This window comes from Heterodontus francisci, chromosome 4 (assembly GCF_036365525.1).
Source record: "Heterodontus francisci isolate sHetFra1 chromosome 4, sHetFra1.hap1, whole genome shotgun sequence".
Lineage (NCBI taxonomy): Eukaryota > Metazoa > Chordata > Chondrichthyes > Heterodontiformes > Heterodontidae > Heterodontus > Heterodontus francisci.
In genome coordinates this window covers 37,971,363-37,990,714 of record NC_090374.1, presented here as the reverse complement: position 1 = coordinate 37,990,714, position 19,352 = coordinate 37,971,363, and the positions used below count along the sequence as shown (strand labels likewise).

General features: G+C 40.7%; 1 protein-coding gene across 1 annotated transcript in view; it reads left to right on the top strand.

Moving 5' to 3' along the window:
* The window catches only part of LOC137368965 (uncharacterized), a 98,842-nt gene extending 79,519 nt beyond the window's left edge, over positions 1–19,323 (top strand). Inside the window, exons 14-18 of the mRNA XM_068029357.1 lie at positions 2,365–2,519; positions 4,801–5,007; positions 6,008–6,102; positions 14,312–14,436; positions 15,474–19,323. Of these exons, the coding sequence (XP_067885458.1) occupies positions 2,365–2,519; positions 4,801–5,007; positions 6,008–6,102; positions 14,312–14,436; positions 15,474–15,712 (821 nt within the window). The 3' untranslated portion in view covers positions 15,713–19,323. The remainder of the gene's footprint in view (positions 1–2,364; positions 2,520–4,800; positions 5,008–6,007; positions 6,103–14,311; positions 14,437–15,473) is intronic.
* The last annotated feature ends 29 nt before the right edge of the window (positions 19,324–19,352 follow it).

Genomic DNA, 19,352 nt, shown 5'->3' with positions numbered 1-19,352 from the left:
TTATTTTTTAACCATGTGCCTGCTTTTCATGTAGTCAGAGCTGCTCATTATTCTGCTATTAACACTCTCTCTGGATTAATGCTTTGTCTTTCACCACAAGCATTAACACTTTTTGCCTTTGTCCCAGGACATCTTTGTTATTTAATCTCCCTCTGCCCTATCAAACACCTTCCCCTTTGTTCTCTCCCCAACCCCCTCTCCTTCTCTTGCTTAAAACCTAATTTTTTTCTAACCTTTGCCAGTTCTGCTGAAAGGTCACAGACCTGAAACATTAACTTTGCTTCTCTCTCTGCAGATGTTGCCAGACCTGCTGAGTAATTCCAGCATTTTTTGTTTTTATCGCTACTTTTATATTCCATTCCTTTGCAATAACCGACAACATTGCATTTGTCTCCTTATTCACTTGTTGCACCTGCATACTAACGTTCTGTGTTTCTAGTACTCGGACACCCAGATCCCTCTGCATCTCAGAATTCTGCAATCTCTCTCCATTTAAATGTTATGTTGCTTTTTGATTTTTCTGGCCAAAGTGGACAAGTTCACATTTTCCCACATTATACTCCATCTGCCAAATCTTTGCCCATTCACTTAACCTATCTATATCCCTTTGCAGACTTCTTATGTCTTCTTCACAACTTACTCTCCTACCTAGCTTTGTGTCATCAGCAAATTTAGCAACCATACATTCTGTCCCTTCATCGAAGTCATTGATGTAGATATATAAATATTTGAGGCTTTAGAACCATAGAAAAGTTATAGCACAGAAAGAGGCCATTCAAACCATCATGTCTGTGCTGGCTGAAAAAAATTAGCCACCCAATCTAATCTCACCTTCCAGCACCTGATCTGTAGCCCTGCAGGTTTCAGCACTTCAGGTGCAGGTCCAGGTACCTTTTAAATGAGTTGAGGGTTTCTGCCTCCACCACCAATTCGGGTAACGAATTCCAGACACCCACCAACCTCTGGGTGAAAAAGTTTTTCCTCATGTCCCCTCTAATCCTTCTACCAATCACCTTAAATCTGTGACCTCTCTGCTAGGGGAAACAGGTCCTTCCTGTCTACTCTATCTAGGTACCTCATAATGTTGTACACCTCAATTAAGTCACCCCTCAGCCTCCTCTATTCTAAGGAAAACAACCCTAGCCTATCCAATCTTTCCTCATAGCTGCAATTTTCAAGCCCTGGCAACATCTTGTAAATCTCCTCTGTACTCTCTCCAGAGCAATTATGTCCTTCCTGTAATGTGGTGACCAGAACTGTATGCAATACTCCAGCTGTGGCCTAACCAGCATTTGATACAGTTCCAGCATTACATCCCTGCTTTTGTATTCTATACCTTGGCCAATAAACGAAAGCATTCTAAATGCCTTCTTCACCACTCTATCTACCTGTCCTGCCACCTTCGGGGTTCTGTGGACATGCACTCCAAGGTCTCTCACTTCCTCTACCCCTCTCAATATCATTCTGTTTATTGTGTATTTCCTTGCTTTGTTTGCCCTTCCCAAATGCATTACTTCACACTTCTCAGGATTGAATTCCATTTGTCGCTTTTCAGCCCACTCAACCAAACCATTGATAGAATTCTGGAGTCTACAGCTATCCTCTTCACTATCAACTACATGGCCAATTTTTGTGTCATCAGCAAATTTCCCAATCATGCCTCCCACATTTAAGTCCAAATCATTAATATATACCACAAATAGCAAGGGGTCCACCATTGAGCCCTGTGGAATGTCACTGGAAACCACTTTTCATTCGCAAAAACCATCACTGATCCCTGTGGCACTCCACTAGTTACAACTTGTTTAGTAACCTTTGATGTGGCACCTCGTCAAATGCCTTTTGTTCCCAGGGACGCACACCAAGATAAACATCAACTGCTGCTGGGGGACCATTAACTCGATGAAAGACGCACCTTGGTCTGCCTGAAATCTGCTGGTCTTCCAGTGCAAAGAGCCGATGACAACCGAGTGTGACAGACTGGCACATTCTAAAGTCCATGACTACGTGCTGAGGGATGCATTAAAGCTTGGCGCAGATGCCACAAAGGCTCAATAGGGAAAGGCCACTGTGGATGGCCCTCCCGCCATAGTATACCAAGGGGCTGGAACCCATGTAAAACCCCTCAGGCTGTGTGCACCAGAGAATATATATATTATATATATGTATATATAATGCACATGTACATTGTAAATATAACCTGAAATGGCAAGTGTAGTGAGGCACCTCATGTACTGTATTGAAACATCTGTATTGCACTTTATAAAATGTCCAATTTAAATTATTATGCAATGTATTTTTACAAATTTATTTTTGGAATTATATTTTTGGATAAAGAAAAACAGTGTACCTGTGCAATTTCAGCATTTCTCACCCCCTGGGAAAAGCGTAGTGAAACACAAACAGCACGAAAGAGGAGGTTGGAAAAGGAAGTGAAGCAAGAAATCGAAATATTACAGCAGTTCTCAAATGAGAAGTCTAACAGCATCGATCAGTATCTGCTAAGTGAGGATGAGAAGGTGAAAAACTCAATGCAAAAATACCTTTCATTGTAATTTTTTTCACCAGGTCAAACTGTGTTATCCTGCTAAAACATTGTTATTCTAGGGATTTAAAATTTCCAGCTTCCATTTGAAGATAGGTGGGTAAAATTGCACAGATTTCTCCCAATCTCCCATCGCAAGTTCAGCTGAAGATCAGTGAAAACCCAGGAGAAGTAGCATAAATGGCTGTTTGCCCTGTTTCTCCAAGGTTTCCACAGATCTTCCACCGAAGTTATAGCGGGATGTTTGACCCCATAGTTTTCACTCTCTCTAGCTTTAGCACTTTATTTGGACTTCAGCTGGAAGCTGTAGCGAGTGGGGTGGAGGTGCTGGAAGACAAGACAGGACCCAGGTATGGTGGGTCCCAGTCAGCTTTGGGTGGACGCAGTTCAAGCATATGTGCTCGGATCACTGTCTGTGAAACCTCAGGGCCATCATGTCAGCCAGCAATGAAAAGTGTGATAGACAGATATTCTAAAGCTTTACTTTCGGTGATGTGGACAATGCTAACAAGACCACATTTATCACTCATCTCTAGTTGACCTGAATTTTGCAACCGAGTGGCTTGCTAAGTAACTCCCATCTTTTAGATGAGACTACGGGCTCATCTGCCCTCTCGGATGGATGTAAAAGATCGCACAGCACTCTTTCAAAAGAGCGGGGGAGTTCTGCCTTGTGTCCTGGCCAATATTTATCCCTCAGCCAACATTACTAAAAAAAAGGATTATCTGGTCATTATCGCATTGCTATTTGTGGGACCGTGCACCAATTGGCAGCTGTGTTCCTACATTGCAACAGTGACTACACTTCAAAAGTGCTTCATTGGCTGTAAAGTGCTTTGAGATACCCTGATATCGTGAAAGGTGCTATATAAAAGCAAGTCTTTCACGTCTTCCTTTTTTTCAGAGCGAGTTAAGTGTCAACCACACTGGAGTCACAAGTAGGCCATATCTCAAATATTTTATAACAATCCTGCAAATTTATGGTCATTTATTCTGCTGCTAACCCACAAATTGCCAGATTTATTATATTCATTTTCACAACTTGGTGGAATTTAAACACGTAATCTCTGGGTTGCCAGTCCAGTATCATAACCACTGCAGTACTGTCCCTGTTTTGTAATCTTATCTGTTACTGTACTCTGTTCAAACATGGCTATATGCTGGGAGCATGGGATTGGTGAACTTACCTGTAAATGAACAGGGCAAGTACACATTAGAGCATGTTGTGCACACACTGTGGACAGAATCAGTTTGATAGGCTGAATGACCTTTACTTGTTTCATATTTTCTTATGTTTATGTCATCATTCTATCAATTAAATAGAATTAATTATTGCCTACACAAGTGTTCCCATGAATTATTGTTCTATAGGCAATCTGGTGCCATAAAACATTGTTACACTGGTGCACATTATGATTTTCTGAGTGGTGAATTCCTGATCTCAGCTGGACAATTAGGAGATTTCAGATGGGGGAGACAATGAAAGGAACTGAGATGCCCCCTTAAAAAGAATGGGAAGCTCAGAGATTTTGTCACCTTTGGATATTCTTAGGCACATCCTTGCAGTCATCTCAAGAGTATGGGCACAGAGAAAGTTGCCATTTTGCTCTGTCAGTGGAAAATGCATGGCATCAGGGAGATAATAGGGAGCAGATTGAAGAAAATTGAAAAAAAAGTCATTTAATCAATAACTTATTAATATTCACACATATATAGAATGAGAGTAGTTTTAGGAGCTATTCCAATTACTTAGGATGGTGTGATTATACAGCCAAACAAACCAGGAATCCAGATGCATCCTTCTGGTCTCTGCTAATGTTTTTTCTTGTTTACTGGATATAAAAAGCTACATGATTTGCCCTTCCCATTTGTCCAGGGTGGTGGGCTTCTCCTGACCCGCTGCAGTCCTTGAAGTGACCGTGTGTCCGTGATGGTGTTAGGTGATCTCAGCTGAGTTGGCAGTCAAGTGGGATCCGAGTACTCATAGGCTACGGAGGAGAAAGAAACTAGCCAGTGTTTCTGCTCCTGATCATTGGAAATGTGTGTGTAGATAAAGATAGAATTAGGCTCAGTTCCAGTCCATTCTCAGACAGATACCCTACCATCACCCCTCGGGTTTAGGCTCAGATTGACAGCTGAAAAGACTGTACGCCAATATGAATCAATGCCTTCAAGAGAAATGAGGTAAGGAACAAAGGGGAAAAGCATTTTACAGCAGTATTAATGCCAGACCTTAATTGCAATCTTTGTTTCAGATAATCATCTGCTCCTACTTTTCACATCATCTTGCTGTCTTCAGCTTGGAGACTGAGACTCACGTTCAGACCCTTGAAGACAGGACATCCATGCTGTTCTTGCACATTGCTGCATTGACGCACAGTGGCAGCCATCTAGTGCTGTCAAATTATAATGATACAGAGAAAGTTAGTTATGTCACTTTGTGGGACTTGTGCACTGGGAAGGTAAGAGCATGAATTTCTTTATAGTTGTCATAGCATGTAATGTAAAGGTTATGGTTAACACCTTAGAGACTCTTCTCACATTTTAGAAATAATGGGTTTCCTTATCAATTTACTCTGATGGTCAATATATCCCCAATAGTGGATATCCATGTTACTGTATTAACTCACATATAGGCTAGCAACCAAAGCACTGCAATTGGCAGCCCAATGTCACCACACTGAAGGCTGTGGTTTCAAGCTCCATTCCAGAGAATTGAGCACATGATTGAGGCTGAAACTTCAGTGCAGTAGTGAGGGAGTGCTTCATTGTCAGAGGTCCTTCATTAAACCAAGGCCTTGTATGCTCTCAATCAAATAAAAAACATTCCATTGCATTGTTCAAAGAGTAAGGTAATTCTCAAGGTGGCCTGGCTAATATTCATCCCTCATCCAACAGCACTGTAACAAATTACCTCGTCATATATTCCATTATTATTTGTGGAGAACTTGCTGTGTGTAAATTGGCTTCCACATCTCCCTACATTACAACAGTGATTACAGTTTAATAGTACTTCATTGGCTACAGAGCAGTTTGGATTAAAGGCACTAGAAAATTCAAATTTTTTCTTTCTTTTTCCACCCTCCCCAATTTGACCTACTTAAAACCTATTACATTTCTAAGTTATCTCAATTCTGATGAAGGGTCACTGACTTGAAGCGTTAACTCTGTTTCTCTCTCCACAGATGCTGCCAGACCTGCTGAGTATTTCCAAAATTTTCTGTTTTAGTTCATTAATTTACCCTGCTGTGAGCAAAAATGCTGCCATGTGATAATATTCATTGCACTGAGTAATTTGTTCTATATGAGGTGCTTTGAATGTTTTTTGAATTTATCCAGTTGTAAGAAGATGCCATGTAAGTGCAAGTCATATAATCATGTACATTCACACAGATAATTACGCAAGCATTCAGACACGTTTGTAAATTAAAACTTTTTTTAAAAGTTATATTTTATGTTCAGGTCAGGAAGCGTTTAAAAAATGAACCGAATGTCTGTTGCATTGCGATCACGAGCGCTGCTGACCGAATTGTGTTTGGTGTTGTGGAAGTGAACAGGTAATGCATGATGCAAGTTCCACTTTGACAGCTCTAGTGTTTCATGGATTGAGAATGACTCAAAGCAATTAATCATAACAAACAGAGCAAAATCCTCCAGTATACAGCCAGTGCAGCTGCACAAGCAGGCAAGGAAGAGACAGTGGGGAGAAGATCCCTTTTAGCAAATTAAAACGTTTCTTCAGACATTAACTGCAAACATCACATGTCCAAGTGGATTGGCATTAAGGCAACTAGTTAGCACATGATAGAGGAGTTTAACTTCACACTGATATTATCTAGACCTCCTAAATTTATTAAACTTGTGACATATTGATGAGGTTAGAAGTTTTATACAACAGTCTAATTTGAACTAGTCTTTGAAGGGTAAGGCTGCCAACCCACAAAATCAGCCACTTAAATTTTTTTTTAAAAAAAGGTTTCTTATCATTTGTTTCTGAACATACCTGACTGGCCTTCCAATCCAGCCTTCTCTCCTTTAAGCATTTGAAGCCTAACTGTTGTCACAACCTGGTGAGAAAGAGGTCTAGGGTTCCCTTTCAGCCTTCACCTGGTCTTACGGTAACAGGGTTTAATTTTAAACAAACCATGTTTTTTTGCTCCCCTTTGGTGAATCCTTGTTCACCGCTTTCCAAGTATAAGGCAAAGAAACCAGCTTAAACAAGCTTTCTTAGGTTTAAAGAAGAAAGATTGAAATTTATTAAACTTAAACTCTAATTCGGTTATCGCCTATGGATACACGACGCGCACACGCTAGAATGCTTACGCAATACACACATACAGATAGGGACAGAAAGAGCAGAAGAAAAATAAAATGGAAAAGTTTGAGGCAATCTCTGAAGAGGGTTTTTTGTTACTGTGCTTCGAGCTTGCTGTAGAGTCCTTGATTGTAGGTAGTCTCGCTTTTTGTTGGGGCCCAGTATTCTTCTTAAACCTTGTTCACTGTAGGAGACTTTTCTCTCTTGGGTTCATGTGTCTTCAGTGGGTTTTGGAGTTCCGTGAGAAAGAGATGGGAGCAGATAGGAGAGGCTGTGGCAAGCCGGCCAGTAGAGGTTTTTTCAATCCAGGAGCATTGTGCTCTCTGCCCAAACTGTTCGTACAAATTCAAAAAAAACTCAAGTCGCCCAGCAAGTTAGTCATGTGACTACCTGGTTCGACCATGTGTATTCGGCCATCTTAGCAGTCAACCTGGAATGCGAGCTCCCCCACCTTCAATCTCTGGTGATCAAAAGTCCATTGTGGGTTGAATGTCAGGGAATGGCTACTTTGTCCTTCCAAACACTGTCTGTTAATATGCGAATATCTTTTCCAGCCATGGCTGATCTTTTTAACAAGTCCTTTCTTCACTCCAGTAACAGTTTAAAATCAATGTTCACGACAAAATTAATGTGCCTCATTCTTGGCAGTTGGGGGCCTAGTGTGACACTGTAGAAACAGAACTGCTCTTTGCTGAACATCAGTTCCTCATAGCCCTTAGTGCTTGCTGGAATCCTCAATAAAGGAATTTGATAGTTCCTTGAGTCTCAGAAATGCTGGAAAGATGGCAGCCAGACATCTTGTGATAAGCTTTGAAAAATACATTTCTTATGAATTTCAAATGTAGTTATAAGAACATTTAATGAACATTCAAAAAAAGAGTGCTGTTGTATTATATTTTCTATTCCTTTAATTTCTATTAGTCAGGAACAATACACAATATAAGTAAACACAGTCTGTTGACTGTGGGTAGTCTCTGGTCTGACTAAGATTAGGTTATTCTTCTAGACTTCATAGAAACTACGGATCTTATCTGGACTATTGTGCCCATGCTAGTTCTTCAATTTAAACTATCAGCTCCAAACGCAAGTCCCTCCAAAGCAGTAATCATCAGCAACACCACAACTTCAGGGTTCAGACATTACAACAGTCTGATCCAAGTCCCTGTAGATAATATTTGGCTGTTTAACATAGTACAAGATAATAAATTCACATAAAGTATATAACCTGTCTACAAATCATAGATGAAGCGGTCTTATTACTGAACAGTTGAGCATTTGATTGTCATTTCTTCTCTGTACTACTGGAAAACAGTGTAACCGACATCTTTGTAAAAAGAATTTGTCTTAATTCTCTAATGGTCCTGTGGGTTAGCGAATGGTTTCATATCATACAGACCAAGAAGATGCACACGCTTTTAACAATATCCATGTATAAATAGTGCTAAAGTGTTAAGATTTCCAGAAATTTCAGCCTTTGATAAAGATTAACAATTCCTCAGATTGATATTGGCAATGGCCTTGTGGAAGGTTGGCAAGTTACTTATTCCTTTGGCATCGAGGCTTAACCAGCTCCATCATATGTAAACTATTTGTAAAACAGACACACAGTAAATCAAACTGGAACAACTATTTGATCATTTGAAGAAAGAACTATGTGGAACAATTGCATAAATGTAAAATTCTATTTCAGTAGAGTCATAAACCCTTTGCTAAAAGAGCAGACACATACATTTTCTAGTTATGTGTTAAGCATATATAGGCTATTATCACAGAATGTAAGATTCAGGTTGAGCTGCTGGACATTTTCTAAAAGTTCAATAAACTGTAAGAGGTAGGTGAAGAAAATGTCTTCATGTTGTTGACTTGACAACTGGATTAGCCATTCATCTCAAGGTCTGATTGGACCACATAATACACTATAGGATCCTGCTCTCCTCTGCCAAAACTGCTCTCTACATTCCAGGATGACCCTGTATGAAAGATAAACCCCCTCGGCTTCTCTTCGCCCCTACAAACAGTCTTCTTAAACCCCTCTCCCCTGCCTTCTCCACCCTCACCTCCAATAAGTGTGAGGAACTCCTGGACTTTGTCACTAAGATTGAGACCATACGTTCATCTGCCGCTGCCACTTCCCTCCTTCTCCTTAGCCCACTGGGCCAAACTTCTTCAAAGGTTCCTCCTGCCCTCGCCCTGAGCTCACATTTATTTATCTCTGGTTTCACTCCTATCTCCGCTTATGTCCTCTCCAAGCTCATCTTGTCCATGAGTCCTACCTTCTGCTTCCTCAACCCTATTCCTACCAAATTGCTTACCACCCAACCTCCTTTCCTGGCCGCAATGTGAGCTGATCTTGTTAACGGCACTCTCTCCTCAGGTCTCAATCATCAGTGACTGCCTTTGACATCCAGGCAGAATTTGACTGAGTGTAGCATCAAGGAGCCTTAATAAAATTGAAGTCAATAGGAATTGGGGGAAAGCTCTCCACTGGCTGGAGTCATACCTAGTACAAAGGAAGATGGTTGAGGACTACAGAGCTTTGATCTGATCCGTTTGTTGTGGGTTCATTTAGCTCTGTCTGTTAACATACTGCTTCCGCTTTTTGGCATGCAAGTAGTGCTGTGTTGGAACTGCACCGAGTTGACGCCTCATTTCTAGGTATACCTGGTGCTGCTCCTGGCAAGCTCTCCTGCACTCCTCATTGAATCAGGGTTGACCCCCTGGCTTGATGGTAAGGATAGAGCAAGTCCCCCATCCAGAGTATATTCTTCCAAGTGGTATTCAACATGGAGGAGTACTGATCTGTTGCACACCGATTTTAATTGCTTTCAGCTGCCTAGGCCTTAAACTCTGAAATTCCTTCCCTACCCTCTCCACCTCTGCTTCCTCCTTTAATATGCTCCTTAGAACCTACCTGTTTGACCATGCTTTTAGTCATCTGCTCTTTTACCTCATAAGTTTTGGTCTCAATTCTGTATTATAATGCTCCTGTGAAATGCTTTGGGACTATTTACTACGTTAAAGGTGCTATATAAATACAGGTTGTCATTGCTGCAATTAAAAGATACTTAGTTGACTTCATCTGTTGCATTAGATTATCCTTTGCTGCCTTCTATTGGTGATTGATCCAAATTGCAAATGTTTTTAAGAAAAGCAATTTGTTAGATGGTCATTATCCATAGTATCTGGCTCTGTTTTAGTCTGTGAGTTTCTCAAAACTCTTTCTCCTGCTTTATAAAGCCTTCCAATTTTAAAATAACTCTCCATAGTATGTGACTAACCCAAGATATCGCAAGTGTTTTTATTGTGTTATACCTAACTGCAATTGACTTGGTGGCCCACTGTTATGTTTCCTTCTACAAGTATTATAAATAAATAAAGTCTCTCCCAGCTCTGGCTTTCAGTCCTGAGCTATTCCCTAACTTTAGCCTCTTGTCCTCCATGAACCACCTTTTTCTTTGTTCTCTCTATTTAACCTAAAAACAGCAGCATACAAAGAAAAATATAAATAAGGCTGATTTTTTTTGTTAACAAAACAGAAAACATCAGAAATAATGAAACGAAAAGGGATTAAAAGCTTAAAAGAAAATAAAGTTAGAAAGGATAAATAAAAATCATTTTACTGTTTTTCACAGGGTCGGTGTAATAAATCCAGCCCAGATCTGGCTGTAAAGGATTCTATGCAAGATGAGTTGTGGCGGCAAATAACACAAATCGATACTCTCATTCATTAGGGATGATGAAAATGAGAAAAGTTCACATTCACACTCGGGTGCTTTCCTGAAGTTGGATTTGAGGCACATTGTTGGGGCAGCTGAAAAAAAAACTTTTCTCTGTGTTTGTCTATCCTTGGCCAGGACCTGCTGAAGGCAGGCACTGGATGAAAAATTGAATATTGACAGCCCTCATCTTGATGGAACATAAAAATAAAACCATTTACTTAAATCACAATCGTCCGCTAAGTGACTACCTCCAGCAAACGATTCTTACTACCTCCCATTGACATTTAACAGTACCATTGTTGAATCCCCCACCATCAATATTCTGGGGAAGTCACCACTGACCAGAAACTGAACTGGACCAGCCACATGAGTACTGTGGCTACAAGGGCAGGTCAGAGGCTGGGAATTCTGCAACAAGTAAGTCACCTCCTGACTCACCAAAGCCTTTCCACTATCTACAAGTAACACGTCAGGAGTGTGATGGAATACTCTCCACTTGCCTGGATGAGTGCAGCTCCAACAACACTTGAAGTTCAACACCATCCAGGACAAAGCAGCCCACTTGATTGGCACCCCATCCATCACCTTAAACATTCACTCCCTCCACCTCTGGCTGCAGTGTGTACCAGCTACACGATGCACTGCAGCAACTCACCAAAGCTTCTTCGACAGCACGTCCTAAATCTGAAATCTGTGCCACCTAGATGGACAAGGGCAGCAGGCACATGGTGTCAACACCACTTCCCAAGTTCATCTCCAAGTCACACACAATTCTGACTTGGAAATATCTCACTGCTTCTTCATCACTGGTTGAAAATCCTGCATGGTACCTACTTGCCAGCACTGTGGGAATACCTTCGCCACATGGACTGCAGTGGCTCAATATCTTCTCAAGAGCAATTAGGGATAGGCAATAAATGCTGACCTTGCCAATTCCCATGAATGAATGAAAAAGGGAAGTGGTAGAAAGCACCAGTATTTCTCCTCCATTCAGTAATGTTTCAATTTCATTACCACTTCATAGGCTGGATTCTAGTCCACAATCTGACCTGAATTTGAAGAATGAGGGAAAATTCTGGTGTTAGGCCTATGCTGCCTTAAACACTTGACCTACATCTCTACCCCTCCCCCAATCAAATGTCACTGGCCACTCCTTTCCCTCATGTAAATTGGAGGCTGGGGCAAGGCCAAGATTGCCTGTGGGTGTCGCTCCTATCTGCTTGTGTGACCATTACCATCGGGCCATTGGAGATAGGCCTTCGGAAGTGACAGTAATGGTGCTGAAGTGCCCCACGGAATGAAAATTGGATTACATTAGCTTCTTCTCCTGCCATTTGTCCCTAACATTTACCTGCTGAAGGCCCACGTCCTCGGCCACAGCCTTCAGTGGGGAATAAATTCCAATCTGCAATGTTCTTCTGACACTTTAACTGGCTGGTCGCCTAAACCCGTCTGCAGCATCACCAGGGTTTTGCAGAAGGCCAATGGCAGGCTCCTCTTGGCAGCAGGACTCCAACCAGGAGCTTGCCATACATGTCTGCTGAACCCTAAGCCAAGAAATTGACTTGGAGTACTGATGGTGCCTGATTGGCAAGCTTAAGTCCAACTCTGTCAGAACACAACTGATGGTAGAAGAATTCTGGCCCATGTTTCTAAAGTTTTTCTACAAAAACTAATAAAGGAATCTTAGCTCAAAGAAAATGCACCATTTTACAAAATGAATAGCATGTTAATAGCAAGTTTGTAAATGTCTAACATAAAAACATAAGCTGTCTCAGAGGATGATGATGGGTATTCTAAATCCTTGCTACTTTTTGCCTTCTCCCATTGCTTGATGCCAAGTACACCCCTCAGATTTGGTTGTTCTCTGTCACTGTTAATTAATCTTTCCCGTGATTGTTCTACATGTGCATCAGCAAAATCTTCAAGTTCAGAGATACTAGTCAAACTGCCTTTCATAAGGCCAACAGAATTGAATAGTTTAACAGGAGGAGATTATTCAGTCATTCCAACATATTCTACCATTTTATTAGCTATACCAGTAGACTTGGAACCATGTTATTGATTAAGACTAGTGATGTCAGCAGACATTTAGCGAAGATTCGTGGAAGGTTGTGGATAATACTAGGTCAATAGCATTTCCAGTTCTTCACTTATATATTAACCAGACTCTGTGAATATGAACAGTATCTCACCGACACTGCTCTGATCTACTGAGTTGATTTTCCAAGTTCTAGAGTAGGTGAAATGCCTGTACCGACAATGCAGGTTCCCAAACAAAGCTGTGGACTAAAACATTATGCAGGCAAGCAGCAGTCTCCCATGAAAGAGGTTGATCAGCAGGCACAATTACCTTAGGAAATTAGCCAATGGCTGGTTATCAAAAATCATGGGTACTGTCACGGGATGGCACAGCATGATAGATCAGCAGCTGTATGAATAACTGCTTTGGCTGGGCAGAAGGAATTAGTACTTTTACTTGGCACAATAAGCATTTTTCCAAATAGATTTTGCAACACTATCTTAAATTTTAAATAGAACAATTATTTGGCATGCTTAACAACCATTATCAACCACCAAATTATGTAATTTCATACACTATGTTTACAAAAGTTTTTTTTAAACAGAACGCAGTTCTTTTGAAGTGAAGGCAGAATGGCGAGCTCTATTTCAAATGATTAATTGTTTCTCGTTATATCAGTGTTACTCACTTTTGCACAACCATCATTAGATTTTCAGTTCAAATGGCCGCTGTGGTCAAAATAGCCTGCCAATACTACTTTCGGTCACCGTCCCTAATATTTCATATTCCATTTCTCAGTATGATTATTTTCTACCTTTGTGGAGTGCTTTGGAACATTTTATTATGTTGAAAGACAGTACACAGATGTAAGCTATCACTGTGGAACTGTACTCCTGAAATTTTCATAGCCTCTAGGCAAGATGTGATCAGTGAAAATAATCAAAAGCATATTTGGGGCACTCATGCACAGATTGTGATGGTACAGATGCCCCATGAGGGACGATCATGGAATCCATTTCCAGGTTCTGATTATACTTACACATGGTAAGGAATTATCTTACATGGCCCGTTAAGGTGATGGCTGACTCGTCGTGCTGAAGTGGTACTGTCTCCCTGTATTATCAACCATGGATACTTCAGGGCTACGATACACCTGTTACACTCTGTTTACAATGCAGGTAGTGCGCTAGGTCCCCAAAATGATTCAAACTGTGGCCTCCTCATAAAGCGAACTGTTACTAACAATGGCTATTTCAGGGAAGACTGCATAAAACACATGGGTGGCCTCTTTCAGTGATGTCGGGCCATTACATGTTTCCTGTTCATTTACTGGCCTTTATCAACCAAATGCTCTTAAAGGCCTCGTCACTCCCCCAGTGGTTTCAATGCAACAAAAAAAAAGCACAGTGGCAATGAGCAGGTGGTCAGTATCACTTTGAGCTGCTGATACCTGACAGGACACTGTCCAGCCACAAAATGTTTTCAGTGCGTCATGCATTTTCTCCTAATATATCACCAACTTAATGTTAACAAGCTGACTGCATTTTGCCACGTGGTCAGTTCATTCAGGCACAGATGCGACCAGTCCTTCGAGAGTAGCAATCTTAACACTCCACAACTGGGATCACAATATGAACCCTATAGTTTTAGATACATGCCAAGTCAAGAGGTAGTGACAGTGTTTTTTTCCTCCTCTCTTTACTAAAAAGACTGAAAGTTTGGGATCCATTCAGAAAAGGACACAAGACGATCCAAGGATATGAAAACCTTAACTTTACAACAAACAGTACAATGCATTTGACAGATGGTGGATCAAAAGCTATTGTTCTGGCAGGTATGTGCAGCTTGTGCCCTTAAAAATAGCATGTTTTGCTTTAACTGTGTTTTTGAAATCAAATTCTTCCCTTCTCCACCATTCAAAAGTTAATTCTTTATTATTCATGTCAACCTGAAGCACACTAATCCATAGCTTAGAACTGCAGATTAGTGACCTGCCCAGGTCTGTCAACATCTTAGTAAAGAAGGGAGCAGTTTCTTGGTTGCTGAAGAGCATGGAGAACAGATCTTCTGTTCTTCAGCCATACCATTTTCTTCATTGACTTTTGTGAAGCACACAATGGGATTGCTTACTGATCCATGTGAGTGCACTCTGGAAGCTAGCAACTCCGAAGTGGTGGACTGCAGGCACAAACTTGTATTTCATTAACAAGTAACCAGTGATCCTGACCTGAGTCTGCACCACAATATGAATATACCAAATTTGTAAAAGCTGCCAATTATCTACACTGGGTTGAAGTAAATCACTAATCTACTTACTAAGGGCAAAATAGAGAAACAGAACATGACAGCTGCAGTGGGCCGAACTACCTAAATGTAGATCTGTGGCTATGGTTTTGTATATGAGGAGATAACTTCGACTGCGATGTCTTCACTAGGAACAAAACAAATGCTACTGGCATCAGGCACCTTTTGTCCACCTCAAAGCAGCTAAGGAACAGTATCAACAGATCCTGTTGATCTGGACCATTCTATAAAAGTGTGTGGTGAGACTGCCTCTTCAAATGGAAAGGAGAGAATAAAGACCAACTTCAAAAAATTGTCTCTCTCCCCTATTAAATGAAAGTCAAGGGAAAGAAAATATTCACTACCTCTTTATATTAAAAAAAATACTTCACACCACCTTCCCCAACAAAGACTGCAGTCTTCTTTCCTTGTGATATTTTAATGCAGGGAAAATCAGAACCTTGAACTGACCTGAGAGTCAGTGCATAGCAGTTTGACTTTGGGAGTACAGTATTTATTAGAACTATAAATGCTTCTTTAAATGTATTAAAATATTTGAGGCTCATCAACTTCTCTTTACTGCCTCAGGTGACGTGAGTATATGGGACCTGGATAGTGGCAACGTACTGTCAGTTTTTACACCTGACAGTGTGATTCAGAGCATGACTCTAGCACCTGAAAGCAATCTCATTCTTCTTGGCATGAGCAACAGCCCTGTTCTCATTACCTTAAAGCTGACATCAAAGAACAAACTTGAATTAAGTTCCACAGGAAAGGACATGTTTGGAGAAGCATCTAGTAGCAGTGAGGAAGACAACTCTAATTAAGATCACTGGCTCACCCAAGCCCAAGTGGAGATAGTTTAACCACCAGTTGGCTGTACAGATTGCATTGAGCCCATCGAATTGAGGCGAACCTGTGACAGTCGGTGCCATTTTACAGACATTATTGAATTTTGTAGAGTCTGCTTTCAGAGACTGTGCCAGCTGTGCAAAGTCTATATCCCACTGGCACTCACTTATGCTGAAACAGAGCAGTTCCATTAAAATGCATACATCCTATTTCATTTCAAGACAGAACTGCATGCTTCCAGGATGAATTCTTGCTATTCAGTACCTTTTAATTACCACATAATGAATTAAATATTCATTCAGATCAACCTGTTTTCATTGTTTGGAATTACAGGTCACCTTTCCAAATAAAATCAGAGTTAATACATTAGCTGATATTCAACATTCAATATTAGTGAATGGACTAGCACATCATCCTACATTTGTTTAGAAGCTAGCAGCGTAACAGTGCTTTATTCATACTATCTATATTTTTCCGTACAGCAGCACCTGGACTACTTTTAAATTGATTTTTTTTCAATGCTCTAACTTGTCTATGGAATGGAGCAGTTACCATTTCCTTATTATCTTCACATTTTATAGCTCAGACAAAATAATTAATGCTATTCTATTTGCATTGCAATAATCAGTACATTGTAAAAGGAATGAAAATAAGTACTGGAGTCATAGGATCAACAGCTACTTGTTTATAGGGGCATTGTCACACTTTCTGGGAGTGCTCGGAAAAACTCTATTTTTGGAACAGCCAGTTTGAAAACTCCATTGGATAACCCAGGCAATTTTTCCTATTATAAAGTGTTTTTACAACTTTTTTTTTCGACGAAGTAGAGAGATGATCAACACTGATGTCACTGCACAATTCCACATGTTTGCAAACCACTTTAAATGACATGCAACTTCCTTAGGACTCATTCTTTACTGCAGTACAATATTGTATACCTTTTATATGGGCATGAAATATTCTTATTTTCTTCCTGGCTCCAATAAGTACCTGCAGCGAGATGGACAGTTGGGTAGGGGCAGGGAGGTAACATATGCTTAGGCCTATAACGCTACTTTTAGCTGACCACCCCAACAGGTAAAAGGCAAGCAAGAGGCTCTCCAATTTTCCTTCTCCCATGGAGAGGCTCCTTGCTCTAAGAACCTCTAAGATCAGTGGCTTGAGAGCTTGAATCTACATCCCAATACAACAGTGCTCAAAGGCCTCACATGACCATCTCAACCATGCCCACTAACTACACTGAACCTACCGGTTAACAGATATTAACAATTCATGCTGAGGATGTTCAATTCAAAGAATTTTAAAATTAAAAGGATTGGTTGCTTAACCAAAACAATTAAGTCAGGTTTCTTAGCTTTATTTAATTTTTCTACACTTTCAAATGTTTCAATTGATGTGTTATTATTCCTGGACGATGGCTTTTCCATGAATTTTGGGATACAAGGGAATTTCACTTGAATTTACTGTGGGGATGGAGGAAGAAACCAAATGAGGGCACAAGTACCGACCTATATTGGCTTAAAGCCTGGCTCGGCTATAAAATTAAAACCCAACCCGGGCCCGACCCAACCACAGCCAACCCGGACTCTTTAATTATTTTTCGCACCCGATCCAAATCTCCTTCATCTGTTCTGGCAGCAGGCTATTCCTGCAGCTGGATTTGTGAGGAATCATGGGTAAGCTTGATCCCGTGACTTCCCGGAAGCAGTGTCCAGCCCGACCCCAAATGCTGGACTCAGAATTTCGACCCGACCCAGCCAGTCAGGTTCGGGTCGGGTAGCCAGGCTTTACATCGGCTCCCAGTCCAATGCCTTACAAATGACATTCTCATCTTGGAGTTCTCAGGGATGGAAAAGTTGGCAGGTTTTTTTTTCAAGAGATGGAACAAGCTGAGTTGGGGTTTGCTCCCTTGCCAAGTTTTCTCCAACTGTCTTTTTTTTTAAAAACACTGTCCACACCCCCACTCACTGTCCAACATGAAACCAAAAACAATGTCACAAGAGTCAAGCCCTCTGGACCGCTATAAATCTTGACCTGTCACTCTTTGTAAAATTCCTGGGAAGCCTGCCCAAACTGATCTTGTTTGTTTAAAGAGACAGTCATGAAGAAAGGCAACAAGTTTAAGGTTGAGAATTGCAGAGTATAGGGCCTAGATAACTGAAGTTACAGCAATCAATGGTGGGACAAAGGGAGGAGACATTCGCAAGAGGCTAGAATACAAGAACACAGAGTACAGTAGGAGGAATGCAGAGTTCCTGTGATTGTTGGGCCAGAGGACATTGCAGATAAGGGGAGGGGTGAAGACATGAAGGGATTTAAACTCTAGGATGAGAATGTCAATTGTTAGGCTTTGGATTGGGAGCCAATGTAGGTCAGTGCCCTCATTTGGTCTCTTCCTTCATCCCCACAATAAATTCAAGTGAAATTCCCTTGTATCATTTAGTTACCCCTCCTAATATTACCTTTTTTGGCTCAGCAGCCATTTGTCTTATTATGCTTCTGTGATGTGTCTTGGGATATGTTTCCATTCTAAAGGTGCAATATAAATACAAGCTGTTGCTGCCTACAGATTTCTGACTCAAACACACATTTCAGAAATTCCTGATCATGTTCAGCCTCTGTATTACATTTTGAAAGATGAAAGGATTCTATTGAAAGGCATAAAGAATACAGAGTTTTACTTTAAAGCTACAGAAACAGCAACAAGATTCTGAACCATTTGCAATTACCTGTTGTTATGAGTGCTTCATTTTTTTGTTAAATTTCTTTGAGGATTTGGGTTTTAAAACTGAAAAAGGATTCCATAGATGCTGGAACCTTGTGTGTTTTTTTAAAGAGGTCATCAGGTCTTTTGGGCTGAACTTGTAAACAACAATTACTGGAAGAATCAAGGAGTGCTAAAAACAAGCCCTTACTGGAAGGCACCTGTCCTCAAATAATTACCCAACAGGGTTTTTTTTGACTTGGGGAAAAGATGTTTATGAAGAAATGACAAGATTTCTTGGGGTCAGGAGGGGACAACTCTTGTGACATTGTTTTTGGTTTCACTTTGGACAGTGAGTGGGACAGTGCACTCCTCCCACCTTGTGACAGTGTTAAAAAGACAGTTGGAGAAAACCTGCCAAGGGAGCAAACCCCAACTCAGCTTGTTCCATCTCTTTAAAAAAGCCTTCTTTGAGAAGCAAGTGTGGGAAACTGCCTGAAACCCCTGTTGCTGCATTTTTCCTGGAAAGCCTGCCCAAAGTGATCTTCAACATCGCCTGACAAGAACTGTTTTTGGAAGATCCCACTGATAGCCGTCTACGAGCATTTGGGACGCCAAACCAAAACAAAGGACATCTGCCATCTTTCCATATCTTCTGTTTTTCTTCAAGAATTAGCAAGTATTTGCCCAAAGTATTCTTGTCTTTTTTTTGTAATGGAGCTCTAAAGAGTAAATCTCTTTTTTTGGTTAACTGAATTGCGTTTGTGAGAGTGAACGAGAGGGGCTAAGGTAAAAAGGGAACTTTTATATTTCAATCTGTGTGTTAATGCTTTGGTTCATTACTGGTAATGTCTTGCTTTATAATAAACTGATAAATTTTGTTGTTTATTAAAGAAACCTGGTTGGTGTAT